The following is a 12,368-nucleotide window of genomic DNA, read 5'->3' as shown; positions in this document are numbered from 1 at the left end:
TGCTGTGAAAGGGGGTAATTTCCGGGGGGCCGGTGACGGCCCCCAGAACGCGTCTCTCGGCTGTCTGGAGGCATTCAGCGTTTTATCTGGGCTTTGCTGCTATAAACAGGTTGTGAAACGCGCAGGTTTGTGAAGCCGCGTTGTTTCATTATTCCGTTGCCCTCAGTTAACGCCGGAGCGAGGAGCGAGGAGGGGAGCGATTGCCCCAGAACCGAACCGAAGGAATCTATTAAGCAAATAAATACGGCGAGTTTATATAATGGCAGCTCTATAACATGCGCGGCGTGGGCACGGGGGGGGGATGAATCAGCAGCAGGCCAGCTGCACGCAGTTACCGGCCCCGGGGGGCTTCCTGGCTGTACTGCCCCCTCTGGTGCATTGCGCCACTGCAGGAGTTCCTGGGACAGGAGGATTCTGTCACTGGGGGGGGGATGTTTTTTTCACATACATAAAATGAACCAATCAGCTCTTAACTCCTCCAAACGTAACGGAATAAATGAATAAATTATCTGTTATTTCCGGCCAATAACTAATGATCTAAATATATATATTTCTAAAAATATTTAGCACACTTTTTTAATATTTTTTATAGATATTTTTAAATTCCTGGGACGGATTCCAAACGATTGAATAAAGGAAGTGAGCGCAAGAAAAATACGTTAAACCTGTTAAAGAGACCCCCAATTCCGTAACATTTTATTAATACTAGATTTTGTGGGGGGTTTTTAAAGTTTTTTTTCTATTTTTTTATGCGATGTACCCCAAACCATTCCGGCCAGCGCCCGAGCGTCAAATACCCCTTACTGGCAACAAAAAAAACAATGTATTTTGTTTCTAATTTCAAAAAAAATCTGGAAAAAAGCGTATTATTTCCGTGTATTTTTTAAATGTACAGAATATGTCGTATCACAAAAACATATCGAACGAGAACAGCGTCTAGATTAAAATATAAGTACAAAAAATAACAATGGTTCAATATTACAAACTCAGAACGCAAGCTTAAAAAAACCCTTTTTCCTCCTCGTCAACATGAAGTGTTATTTTTTTTAATAAAGTTTTATGAAAAATACTTTTTTTTTTAATATATATATTTATATATATAGGTGAGTCGTAACACTCGTGAGATCGCACGCTGTAAACCTACGGATTTGTGGAACGCGCCGGTCACACGGACGGCACGGGGATCTGCTTGGCCGACGCGCTCTCGCAGTCTTGCATTAGGTCGTTGGTGGTGTGGTAATGCATGGCGAAGTAGGACTTGGCGAAGCCGTACGTGGAGTTGACGGGCTGCAGGCTGTTGGGGGTGCTGATATCTTGGGAGGGGCTGCTGTTGTAAATGCTGTAATAGGGCTCGATGCGGGTGTTAATGGGGGTCGAGCTGCTGTTCGCATAATGCTGGTGTCCGGCCGACCCCTTGGGACTCAGCACGCTGTCTTTGGAATGACTCGGGCCGCACGCTTGGTCCACAAACTTCTTCTGGGGCTTGGGCGAAAGCATGTAGGCCGAGTTGGTTTCGTGGTGAGACGACTTGTTCCTGTTCACCTCCAGGCTTCCCTTGCCCATGGCGCGTAGTCTGGTTTTCTGTTTGCAGCATAAAAAGCCCAGGGTGACGTACTGGAGGCACCAGAGCACCCTCCTCCGCAGCCCGGCGCTGTTACGGGAGTAGATGAAGGGGTTGAGTCCGGACTTCAGGAATATCAGAGTAAACCCACACAGCTCGAACTGGTAGAGGATGTAGCTGCTGTTACTCGTTAGGACGTCTTGGACCAAAGAGATGCCGAGCGGCAAACAGCAAACCAAGACGGAGAGCACGATGACCACGCAGGTCACCACGGCTTTGGAGTCCTTCGCTGCGGAGAGGTTGACGGCTGAGACCAGCTGCATTCTGCTGGCCGGCGCCGGCATCTGGCTGAGTTTTTTGGTGTAGGCGTGGGTTTGGACGTGCTGGAGTTTGTTGTAATTCTGGTTCCTGTATAAAGCGGGCACGGCGCACTGCACCCCGTCCACGCCGGGGCCAATAAAATTCTGCGGTCTGGTGCTGTCGACCGTGATGATCGGGCATTTCCTCACCTGCGCGTTCTTCCGGAGCGCCTGGGCTATCATGATGTAGGACACCGAGACCACCGCAACACAAAAGGTGAAATCGATGACGTACAGGTACAAGATGATTTTACCCTCTCCGCTGATCAGGCTGTACATAGGAAGGCATATCCTAGACCTGCGTGTCCTTAACGTGGCTAACGTGGCCAGTGTAAAGCTTGTAGTCCACAAGAGGACGGTCAGCATCAAAGTGCAAGGGAACGAGGCTGTCCGGTTGGGCTGTTGTCCAAGAACCATCCTTAGCCGGTGAAGAGCGATCACAGCCACTGTCTTAAGGGACATAATAATGAATCCGGAGCTCGTCAGATGGAAAGTGAAGCAGAAGGTGTCGGGGACGTTGCTGCCGGTGTCGAAAAATAAGACGAAGGCGAACATCGGAGCCGAAATGCAGCAAATGAAGAGGTCGCAGAAGGACAGGTTCAGGATCATGAAGTCAAAGTTGGTCCTGAATTTCCTGAAGGCCGGGTCAAAGAAAGACAAGAAGACCACCAGGTTCCCGTAGGAGCCCAGACAGAATATAATTACCAGCAGGAAGGTGCAGGTGACCAGGGTGGCCGTGTGGATGATCTCCTGAATGTCTCTAAAAGTCCCGTTGCCCACGTGGGACACCGAGGTGCTGTTGACGTAATCATAGCGGGTTTGGTCTGCAAAGTCGGTCATTTTGTCTGATAAATTCATTTTAAAGCGGAAACGTCCCAGGTCATGGCCTGCGGCTCGGGGTCAGCTCAGGAGAAGGCCTCTTCAGCCCATGAAGGGAGACGAAATACTCAACAGGGCTCGACGCTGCCGAAATGGACCCACAGCTGATGGAGCCTGCAATGGACAAGAGAAAAATATCAAAGAGTGTCATGGGTCTGCGGAGGAGAGGAGCCGGGACGTCAATGCAGGACGGGAGAAGCCAATGCCTGGATCTCCTCACCTCCTTAGACCGGGGCGTCATTCGGAACTACAACTCCCATAATGCTCAGTATGTCTTTCACAGTCCAAGTGGGGAAAATGTGTGAGGGGTAAGAGTTTGTGAGGGGGTAAGGGTTTGTGATTGAGGGGTAAGGGTTTGGGGGTAAAGGGTCAGTGTGTCTGTGTGCACGGTCATGGTGTGTGTGTGTGCGAGGGTCTGCTCAGGTGTGATCTCTGCTTACAACTGCCCTGCTCGGACCCCAATGTTTGTGACGTGAGGCCATGTGCAGCTATGTGGCCCCTGGGAATGGGCGGTGGGATGAGCAGATTTCTGGGGTCCCTGAGACTTCATCATGGGTTGAGCTACCCGTCTCTCGCTGCCGAGGCCTATCTGCCCTGAACACATGATGTGACGGGGAATTACCGGGCCCATAGTACCTAATTTATCTTTATTTATACCTCGCTGTCCTCCCCTCGCTGTCCTCCCCTCGCTGTCCTCTCCCTGCAGCCCTCCCACCTCTCGCTTCACCAGTTATCATTCGAAGCCCCCGTCTGGCCTCAGTGTGTCTCCCTAATAGGACTCCAAGAGACATTGTTGCCCCCTCTTCATGCACCCCCCCATAATAACCCCAGCATTCAGGGATCTCAGCCCTGGGGACCCCGGGTGCGTGGGCTCTGTGTAACCCCAATAACGGGATGCGCCGTGCAGCCAGCCGTGCAGGGCGAGGTAACAGGTTTATGAATGCAGGAGGCGAAGACCCCCCGTATCTCACACCCGGCGACTCGGTGCCCATTATGTGCTTCATATTGGCAGCCAATCAGCTGTGTGCGTGCCGCGGGCCCAGTGCGTGGTCACAAATCCGGGCAAGAGGGTCCTAAGGGCCCCTCTGCACCACTGCAAAAAAAAAACAGCCAACCTTAACCCATCGTGAGCCAGGCCGTAAAGCAAAAAGCAGCATTAACCCATCGGTGCCAGGGAGCCGGCGGCCGCACGCAATCCCCTGATTATATCACCAGTCCTACGCACGGAGGACACGGCAGCCCAAAATGGAGTAGCATGAAATGAACCGATGAGGGTGGGAGGGAAGGGAAATCCCCCACAATAGACACGACGGTGGCGGGGGGTGCAGGGACGGCACCGGGGGCTGCTGAGGACGCAGCTTTACGACCCCCGGTGATATGCGTCTGGGGTGTGTTGTCTGCTTGCAGCATCCCACCTACCCCCGGATCGCTTGCGTTCGCCTCCGTGGCTGCATCCCGCTGTGCAATGGCAGATCGCAGCGTTCATTCGACGATCACCGACCCCCGCAGGCTGACGAGGGCCGAATTGGGAATAGGATCCATCAGATTGGCAGCCGTGGCTCGGTCGCCATCATCGTGGCCCCGCACACAAACACTTGGCAATATGCACGCTGAGAGCTCGCCGATCCTCACTCCTCCCATACAAACCAGCAGCCCCCAGTATAACACCCAGTGCAGGGAATCCTCCCCGCAGCCAATCGCATCGCACTGCAGGAGGGTCGTCGTCGTCGGCAGCAGCCTCGCACACACGCTCCCCCCACACACGACTGCAGCGGCCCCTCCTATCGCCGGAGCACGGAGGGCTCGCAGCCTTTATCTCCGCTCCCTGGATTAGCATTTAAATAGGGGGCCTGTGGTCGGGAGGCCACCTTGACTCCTGTGGGGGGGGGTCTGGTCCCCCGTGGCAGGGGCACTTGGCGGCCGCCTGTCTGATTAGGGATCACGTGCCGTCAGCATCCTGCGGGCTGCGTGTGTCGCTGCGCATGGCTGCAGAATCTTACTGTAACCAGCGCCTGCGTTTGGTGCTATTCTGCTCCATTTTAGTCAATCTCTTGGCCTCACGCTATACGGGGGTCGGGGGTCTCGCTGAGCGTGATTCCTGCCCTCGGGGAGGCAAAGTGTGACGTTTACTGCCCTGCGCGTTACTATATAGACTAAATGTCACGCTTCGTTACAGTCTCTCATCATCAACCACCTTGTAGATTGTGAGCTCACTAGATCAGAGCCGGCCCCCCGCTCCGTACCGGTCTGTCTTAGCGCATGTTCAGGGGTATATAGGAGTGTAAATGCCCCTGTGTTTAATGCCCTTCACCAGTAAGAAGGATAAACGATTGCCCTTTCATTAACTGTAACTTGTGCTTGTTACCCCAGTGTACCCATAAAGCGGCATAGACGGGGTGGGCTGTTGGTTGGTGGGGTGATGTCTTATTACCCCCATGGTGTAGATGATGATGTCATAGAGACAGGCAGGGGGATGAGGTAGTATTTTCTGTGCATCTCCCTCCACCCTTTCAGTACCACGGACAGTTCTTAGGAAGCACACGGCTACCAGCAGTGCCGGTCGTCGGCTGTCATGGTGCCACAGACGGGGTAATAATACCGGTTCTGTGGCTTCTCCGCGCGACTCCTTTAGTGGAGATCAGAAGAAAATAGATACCTGCTCCTGCCCCCCGCTCCACACAAAACGTTTAGCCCCCCATCTAACACCATTTCTTATAAGAAGACCCCCAACCAACCCATGTAAGCGAGTCGATGCCCATCACTCCCAGCCATGATGGGTATAAAGTCCACAAAGACTTTTATTTGCCATTTTTTGGTAAAATAGCTGAAACAGAAGGAAAAAAATCAATAAGATCATAAATGTCCCCCCCGGCCAAATCTTCAGAAAAACGCGAATGGGAACGGGGGGGGGGGGGGGATAAATCCTCCACCAATCACCGGCCTCTCAAATAAATGGCATTAGAGTTTGGTCTGATGAATAGGAGCGGATGTGAATGTCGTGCGTTACGCAGGGAAGGGCTGATGTATCAAACATTGGTCATTAATGACGCCGCGCATGTTTGCTAATAAGTACATATTGTGACATGTTAAGCCGTAAACAAAGAGCTCCGTCTGTAACGGGAGCAGAGACGGCGGCGCGGCGCGGAACGCTGCCTATTACACCAAATTATCCCTCCGAACAGAATGTTCTAGAGCGGCACAAAGCAGTAAGTGTGTCTGCAAGAGGCCGGCTAATTAACCAGAGGAAGCCGGCGATGAGCTCATTCACGCGCCCGTTCATTCCTTATTAAAATCCGATCTAAGTGATTAAGAATTATCAGCCTACGGACAGGGAGAGATTCTGCTGGCAGCTCGCGGGCCGCTCCGGGACGGGGTTAATGAACGCGGCGCCTGCCGGTAAAGTGAGCACATCCACCGGCCCTCGCGCTGAAATCCGTCGACTCGCTGACGGCTGCCTCCGACTACTCCTTACCTATGGGCACCTTGACCGCGGCGCACCTACAATTACAGCAGGGGAAGGCCGGGGGCCACCAGAATGAACTTCATTTTAACTTTAGGTTTTTGTGGGTTTGAGAGACGAGACGTAAGATGTGTTTATGTCGGGCCCCTAGGACTGCCCGTGTTTACGTCGGGCCCCTAGGACTGCCCGTGTTTACGTCGGGCGACTAGGACTGCCCGTGTTTACGTCGGGCCCCTAGGACTGCCCGTGTTTTGTTCGGCCCCTAGGACTGCCCGTGTTTACGTCGGGCCCCTAGGACTGCCTGTGCTTATGTCGGGCCCCTAGGACTTCCCATGTTTATGTCGCGCCCCTAGGACTATTATCCATGTATTAGCCGGCGATGGTTCTCGTCGTTGATCTGGCTTTATTTGCCAAATTTTCCTGCAAGAAATGTCTCACTTTGGGCTAAAATCTCATGAATTTGTGTCATTCAGGACTGGAGCGAAATGGAAATCGTCAAATTAAAAAATGCAGAATACGAGCCAGATTCAGGTGATGTTAAAATTAGTAACAGGAAGGGCCTTGAACCCGACTCATCCGGCCGCGCCGGCCCTCAGGGAGAGTGAAGAGTGACGCGAGGATTAAAGCTGAAGGAATCCGGAGAGGAATCCCCCCGGCAGCCGATCCCGCGGCCCCTCGCCGACCGCCCTCGGTTTTGATCTTTGTTTTTTCCTGGTGAATCAGATGTGAAAATAAACGGCCGGGGGAAAGTCCCGAAGCCCCTCCGGTAGTTACCAGCAAATAACAACCGGGAGAAATCGATTTTCCCTGATTTGTGACATTTTGGGTTTTATAAGGTTTTTATGCATGCGCAGAACGTTCGCACATCTCATGTAAAATGACCAAATATTTCCGGTCCCATCAAAGCAGAAACCGGCTGAACACCTCACTGTTTCGTTACTGAAGACCGCCAGACGTGAGATGGGACCCCTGAATCTTTGACGTTATTACAGAAGGTTAATCCTGGAAATGTCGCTCAGTGTCAGGCAGCAGCCTAAAGCCCAACAGAATTCATGAAAACCGGATAATCCTGACCCGCGCCTCCCTTCTCTGCCGATTGGAAGCTCTTATGGGGTCAGCAGGTCCTACGATGTCCCACGGATGACTCCTCGCTCCGTGACGCTGTAGATGAAGGATACATTCATGTCTTTGTAGTGAACACAACCCTTTTTTCGGTGTTTCAGACATTGGGGGTGACTTTTTTTTACCCTTTTTGGAAGCCAAGGCCGTCCAGCGCGTGATCTGAAAAGGATTAGAACGTATCCCAGATCCTTTTGAGAGAGCGTGTGATGGGAAGAGCTTCCGGCGAGACGTTCCGATGTCTGCCTCATTTTCCTGGGAAAAGTATTAGTGAAGTTTTAGGAGGAGGAGGCTGGAGGGAGGTGGTCCGGGGATTAACGGCGTGACGGACGGACCACACACACGCGTGGGCAGCCCAAGCGCCCCCAAATCCCTGCGTTTCCTTTTCCATGTCAACATCTCTCGTTGGACGTTCTCTCAGAAGGAGCTCCGGCGCAGGGACTCGGCTCGCTCGGCCTTCCAAGTCACAAAGCCCGGAAATCTTACTAAACTCTGACGCTGATTTCTATGATCTAAAAAAGACTTTTATCCCATAAATAATAAAATATTACTAAATAAAACCTGGCGGCTCGGCCCGGACTCACTTTATTTAACTTTATCACTTTATTTACGTAAAGCTCTGCCATTTAATATGTTTTGGGGTTTTCGTCCCTTTAATATAAAGTGGGCCCCGGATACACAAACATCAAAGAAGGGGCTGCATGATCAGGCCTGGATTATGCTAGGGGGGCATGATCACCTCATGGCTAGTTTGCCATAGGTCAGGGTTATGGTGGGGTGGGGTTAAGGGTCTTTAAATGTGGCTGCTTTTCTCTGACCCGCTACCATTTTTTCTTTAAACAGGAAGGAGAGGCAGAGAGAAGCGTTTCCCTCCCACCCTCCCTTGTGTTTTTTCTGATGGTTTTTTGGTGTGGCGGGGAACTGAGGTTCCCGTCAGGTTTTATGGTCGGTTTATTCATGGTACGGGGTGAAATTGTCGCGGTTTTCATCCGAGGTATGGAATCCGTGGTTATTGTGAGTTATGGTGGGCCTTTTTTCCACGGGCAGGGTCCCATGGGAAAGGGAGGGCCTTCGTATTACACCACGGGCTAGTGCAGCTTTACGGCTTGTGGTTGGTGTACGCGGCAACATGTTGGTGTGAGTTACCTGTGTTGAGGTATCGATGTTAAGCACTTAGTTGTCGCACGGTCGGTGGTTGTAACCTCCTTGATTCTAAAGGGTTAAGTCTGGCGGTTCGTACGCTAAGGTTGGAGGTTACACAAGTTTAAGAAAATGTATGTTTTAAAGTTTGAATAAAGTTTTTTACGTGTCACAGTATTTCATAAATAAAACTGTGGCCTTTCAAAATCCAATTTGGTGTCTGTCGTTATTTATTGAACATACACTCTCCACATGACCCACAAATGTATCTAGTGCCTTGATCAAGCAGGAAGAACAAAATGTATGTTTTACATAAAGTTGTTTAAGAAAAAAAAACACCCCAAGCTCTCCCGGGGGGGGGGGATTTGGTTCGGTTGACGTTGACCGTTAGAAACCTGATTTTAAAAAAATTGAATCAGTTGAAGAGAGATTCCCGAGTCGCTGGAGGGTATCGTCTACGGACCCCCAGGAGTAACGGGGGAAGGGGCTGTAATCCTTGGCAGAAGACAACGCGTTTCGCACCCCGTGATGCCTTTCACGTATGTACAGACTGCCGTGTGCCTGCGCGGGGCTGTGGGATCGGGGGAGGGTGACATGCGTGACGTTGCCTGATCCATCTGTGTAAATTAAGGCAATATTTGTAACTTTTGTGTTTACCGTTATATGATGTTTTTTACGTTCTCGCCCTTAGTGCCGCGGAGCTGCTGTAGAGACCCCCGACATCCCGGCCCCGGCGGCCATAAAGCGATTCTGTGTTCAGTCGGCCTCGGGATGCTCTAACTGCCCGGACGAGCCGTCGGATCATGCGCTGTCTTTCCGTGTGCTTCCTGATCCTCTGCGTGAGAGTCGGGTCACCGCGAGAAGGTAGGAGCGCGCGCTGCGTGTGAGACGTACGGTTTTAAGGTTTATTTAGATGTGGATATTAAGGGGGTAGGAATTTTAATACCCCAGGGGGCAACCAGAAAGCAATCGCCCCCAGCCCTTTTTCATTTACAATCCCAGAAAGGCAAAATGACGAAGAAAACGATTGTAATAATGCATGCGCCGGGGTCCTCACAGCCCGCTGTCCCCGGAGACGTGCAAGCACCGCTGTTGGCTTTGGGTTATCGGGGGCGTTGACGGCTCCGAGTCCTGCTCCTGTCCTCTCCTTTCTGCCCCCGTTATGGGCGCTTTTACGTCTCGTCGGTTTGATGTAAACCCCAAGGAATTGTTCTTCTGTTTCCCAGGAAGCCCCGGGGAGAATGGCGCGGTTGAGCCGTCCGACTTCGTAGAAGATAAGACCGTTTCTGCCCCCACCGTGGGTCCAGATGAGGGCGAGGTGGTGGCAGAAGAGGTAAGTCCTCGATCCCCCAGGAGAAGGACCCGGACCACCCTGCAGGGTTCCTGGTCGGGGCCTCGGACGGGCCGATAGCCGAGGTCTCCGCGCAGCGGCCGGACTCGCGGGGGGCTAAAGGAGTTTCTTTTCTTTCCTTAGGAGGTTCTGGAGGGCAAGGAAAACCTGACATCGCTCGAGCCTCCCTCCACCGCAGGTAAAGCTCCCATCCCCGGACACAAGGGTCTCGGCCCCCAGGGTCCTTTGATAGTTTGGGGGCTTCACACTTACTTTACATCCGCACAGACACCTGTTTGCAAGCAGGGATTTCCCTGCATTGTAATGGGTTCTGCTCCATGCCTGTAATCAGCTGGGAGTTAACCCTGCAGCTCCCACTAGTGGTATCCACGTTATTTAAAGGGCTGCGCCCCCCGGCTGAGATGTGATGGGGGTCTGTAATGGCGTCCTGTCCCCCTGCAGTGTTCGGGATGTGTGATCAGGACCAATGGCTCGTTTTCGTGTCCATGGCGGCGGTCGCTCTGGCTCCTGTCTTCACTCTGCTCTCCGTCATCGTTTGGGTGAATAAACGAGATAAAAGCAAGCGGTGAGCAGCCGGCTGCGGCATGCAGGGGGTTACAGCCGATGACTTTATTGGGGGCTTTTAGCCCGTTATAACCTCTCGTTATTTTGCGATGCAGGGAGAGCCCCCCTCCGCCCGAAGAGGACTTCCATTCACGGTAAGTCTGGGGGGCTTCGGGTGTCGCGTTTTGGAGGGTTGGGGTAAAAACGCCCCAAATGACCTGATTGACATCATTAGATAAATGACCATCGCTTCGCAGATTTGGGGTAAATGTGAAATGGGCTGCAGACACGCCACTGACACGTTACTGACACGTTACTGACACGCCACGTTTACTCCACATCATGTCCGAAGAATATTCCATTTATTCCTGTTTTTTTTCTCGTTTTTCTAGGATATTTTCTGAAATGAATGATGAGCTCAACCCGGAGAAGCCGCTGTGAGTGAATGAATGAAGTCCTAATCTATAGAATTATCTGTGGGATGCGGCTCGTGGCTGTTAAAGGGACGGGAGGCGCTTCTTACCCCGGGGAGAAGGTTACGGGGGGTCCCCGCGAGCCCCTGAGTTCTGAGATTCTCTCGGACGTCCCTTTTAAGTGGGATTTAGCGGTTAATGCCCCTCTGGCGCTCTGTATAAGTTTAACGGACGCGTGGAAATTGTCTCTTGCAGGCTGCAGGACGAGGTGAACGAATCGAACTAAAGCCGGCCCGATATTTCCTACAGATCCTACAGAATGGAGCCGCGTTCGCGTATTTCATGAAGCTCCGTTTTAACCCCTTCCCCTCCGCCCTCGTTTCTCCCGGGTTATTTGAGTTATTGCGGGGAGCCCGGCGTTCCGATATTAAAACGGTTCGACCCCCGTCCTGCTGGCCGTCGTTTCTTTGTGTCCGGTTTCACGTTTCTGCGCCGTGATTTACTTTTACACCCAAAAATAACGGAAAAGCCGGGTTTGGACTTTCTGGACCCAGATTATCTGCGTTTTCTCCAAAACCAGCGCTGCTTGAACCCAGGTGTTCTGTAACTGTATATAATACACACGGGCACAGAGGGGTAATTGAGTGCTAGTGGGTAGATGCGGGGCTGTTCCGGATTTAGAATAATGGGTTTTATTTGCCCCTTTTAATTGTTGGGGCTTTTAGGGCTGTAGAACCCTGAGAGATCCTCATACCCAGCATCAGGGATTTGGGAGAGGGACTGAACAAACCAAACCGGGATGTTTGGCAGCTATATCAATGGTTATGAGTGTATCAGATCCGTGTTTACAGAGTATGAACACGTGTGTGGATAGCATGTGTTTGCGTTGCGTATGTCTGGGGGGTATATAGTGTTTTCGAATAGCCGCTATTATTACTTTTTCATTTTTCTGGAGAATGGTGATAATTTTATATATTTAATAATATTTTATAACGTCTTGGGTGGGTTTTTTATCGGTGGAATCCCAGCCGCCCTGCAGACAGCGAGGGGTGTGGATTTTTGGCCATTCCTTTGTCTACTGGGCGGAAAGGAGGGCGGCTGTTCGGGAACGGGGTGCTCAATTGGGCCTTTCCGTTGACGACGCTCAGGTCAGCTGGTTCGGTTTTAGGGGCAAGCCCTGGGGGGAGGTGATCACCGAATTCTACGCTAGGGTACGGTCCGGTTCTCCCCCACATGTTTTGGTATTGCATGGAGGTGGTAATGACCTTTGTGGAGTTCCGTTGAGGGTTTTAATTCGGAACATTAAATGTGATCTGTTGCGGTTGTGGACGCGGTTTCCGGGGCTGGTGGTGGTTTGGTCCCATATCACTCCTCGGCTTTTTTGGCGCGGTGCCCGGTCCTTACAGGGGGTTAACAGGGCCAGGGTTAAGGTCAACAAGGCGGTGTCTAGGTTTGTGTCCCGCTTTGGAGGTATTGTGGTGCCTCACTCTGATTTGGAGGGCGATAATGCGGCTTTGTTTCGCAGGGATGGTGTTCACCTGAC

General features: G+C 51.9%; 1 protein-coding gene and 2 long non-coding RNA genes across 3 annotated transcripts; 2 read left to right on the top strand and 1 right to left on the bottom strand.

The window, feature by feature from the left end:
- Window positions 1-1,156: 1,156 nt before the first annotated feature.
- GPR75 (G protein-coupled receptor 75) lies at window positions 1,157-2,887 on the bottom strand. Its single transcript, XM_053473363.1, has one exon. The coding sequence runs from the start codon at window positions 2,776-2,778 to the stop codon at window positions 1,165-1,167; it is 1,614 nt and encodes a 537-aa protein (XP_053329338.1). The 5' UTR covers window positions 2,779-2,887; the 3' UTR covers window positions 1,157-1,164.
- A 6,424-nt stretch (window positions 2,888-9,311) lies between these two features.
- On the top strand, window positions 9,312-10,054 carry LOC128503076 (uncharacterized). The gene is made up of 3 exons (XR_008355199.1): window positions 9,312-9,382; window positions 9,745-9,851; window positions 9,993-10,054. It is a non-coding gene; the product is annotated as an uncharacterized LOC128503076 (long non-coding RNA).
- A 473-nt stretch (window positions 10,055-10,527) lies between these two features.
- Window positions 10,528-11,263, top strand: LOC128504016 (uncharacterized). The gene is made up of 3 exons (XR_008355310.1): window positions 10,528-10,567; window positions 10,805-10,849; window positions 11,081-11,263. It is a non-coding gene; the product is annotated as an uncharacterized LOC128504016 (long non-coding RNA).
- Window positions 11,264-12,368: the final 1,105 nt, after the last annotated feature.

Source organism: Spea bombifrons, chromosome 8 (genome assembly GCF_027358695.1).
Source record: "Spea bombifrons isolate aSpeBom1 chromosome 8, aSpeBom1.2.pri, whole genome shotgun sequence".
NCBI classification, from domain to species: Eukaryota; Metazoa; Chordata; class Amphibia; order Anura; family Pelobatidae; genus Spea; species Spea bombifrons.
This window is presented reverse-complemented; position numbering and strand designations above follow the sequence as displayed.

What these genes read in the sequence shown, in the direction of transcription:
- GPR75 (XM_053473363.1), bottom strand. Translation starts at nt 2,778, where the DNA reads ATGAATTTATCAGACAAAATGACCGACTTTGCAGACCAAACCCGCTAT.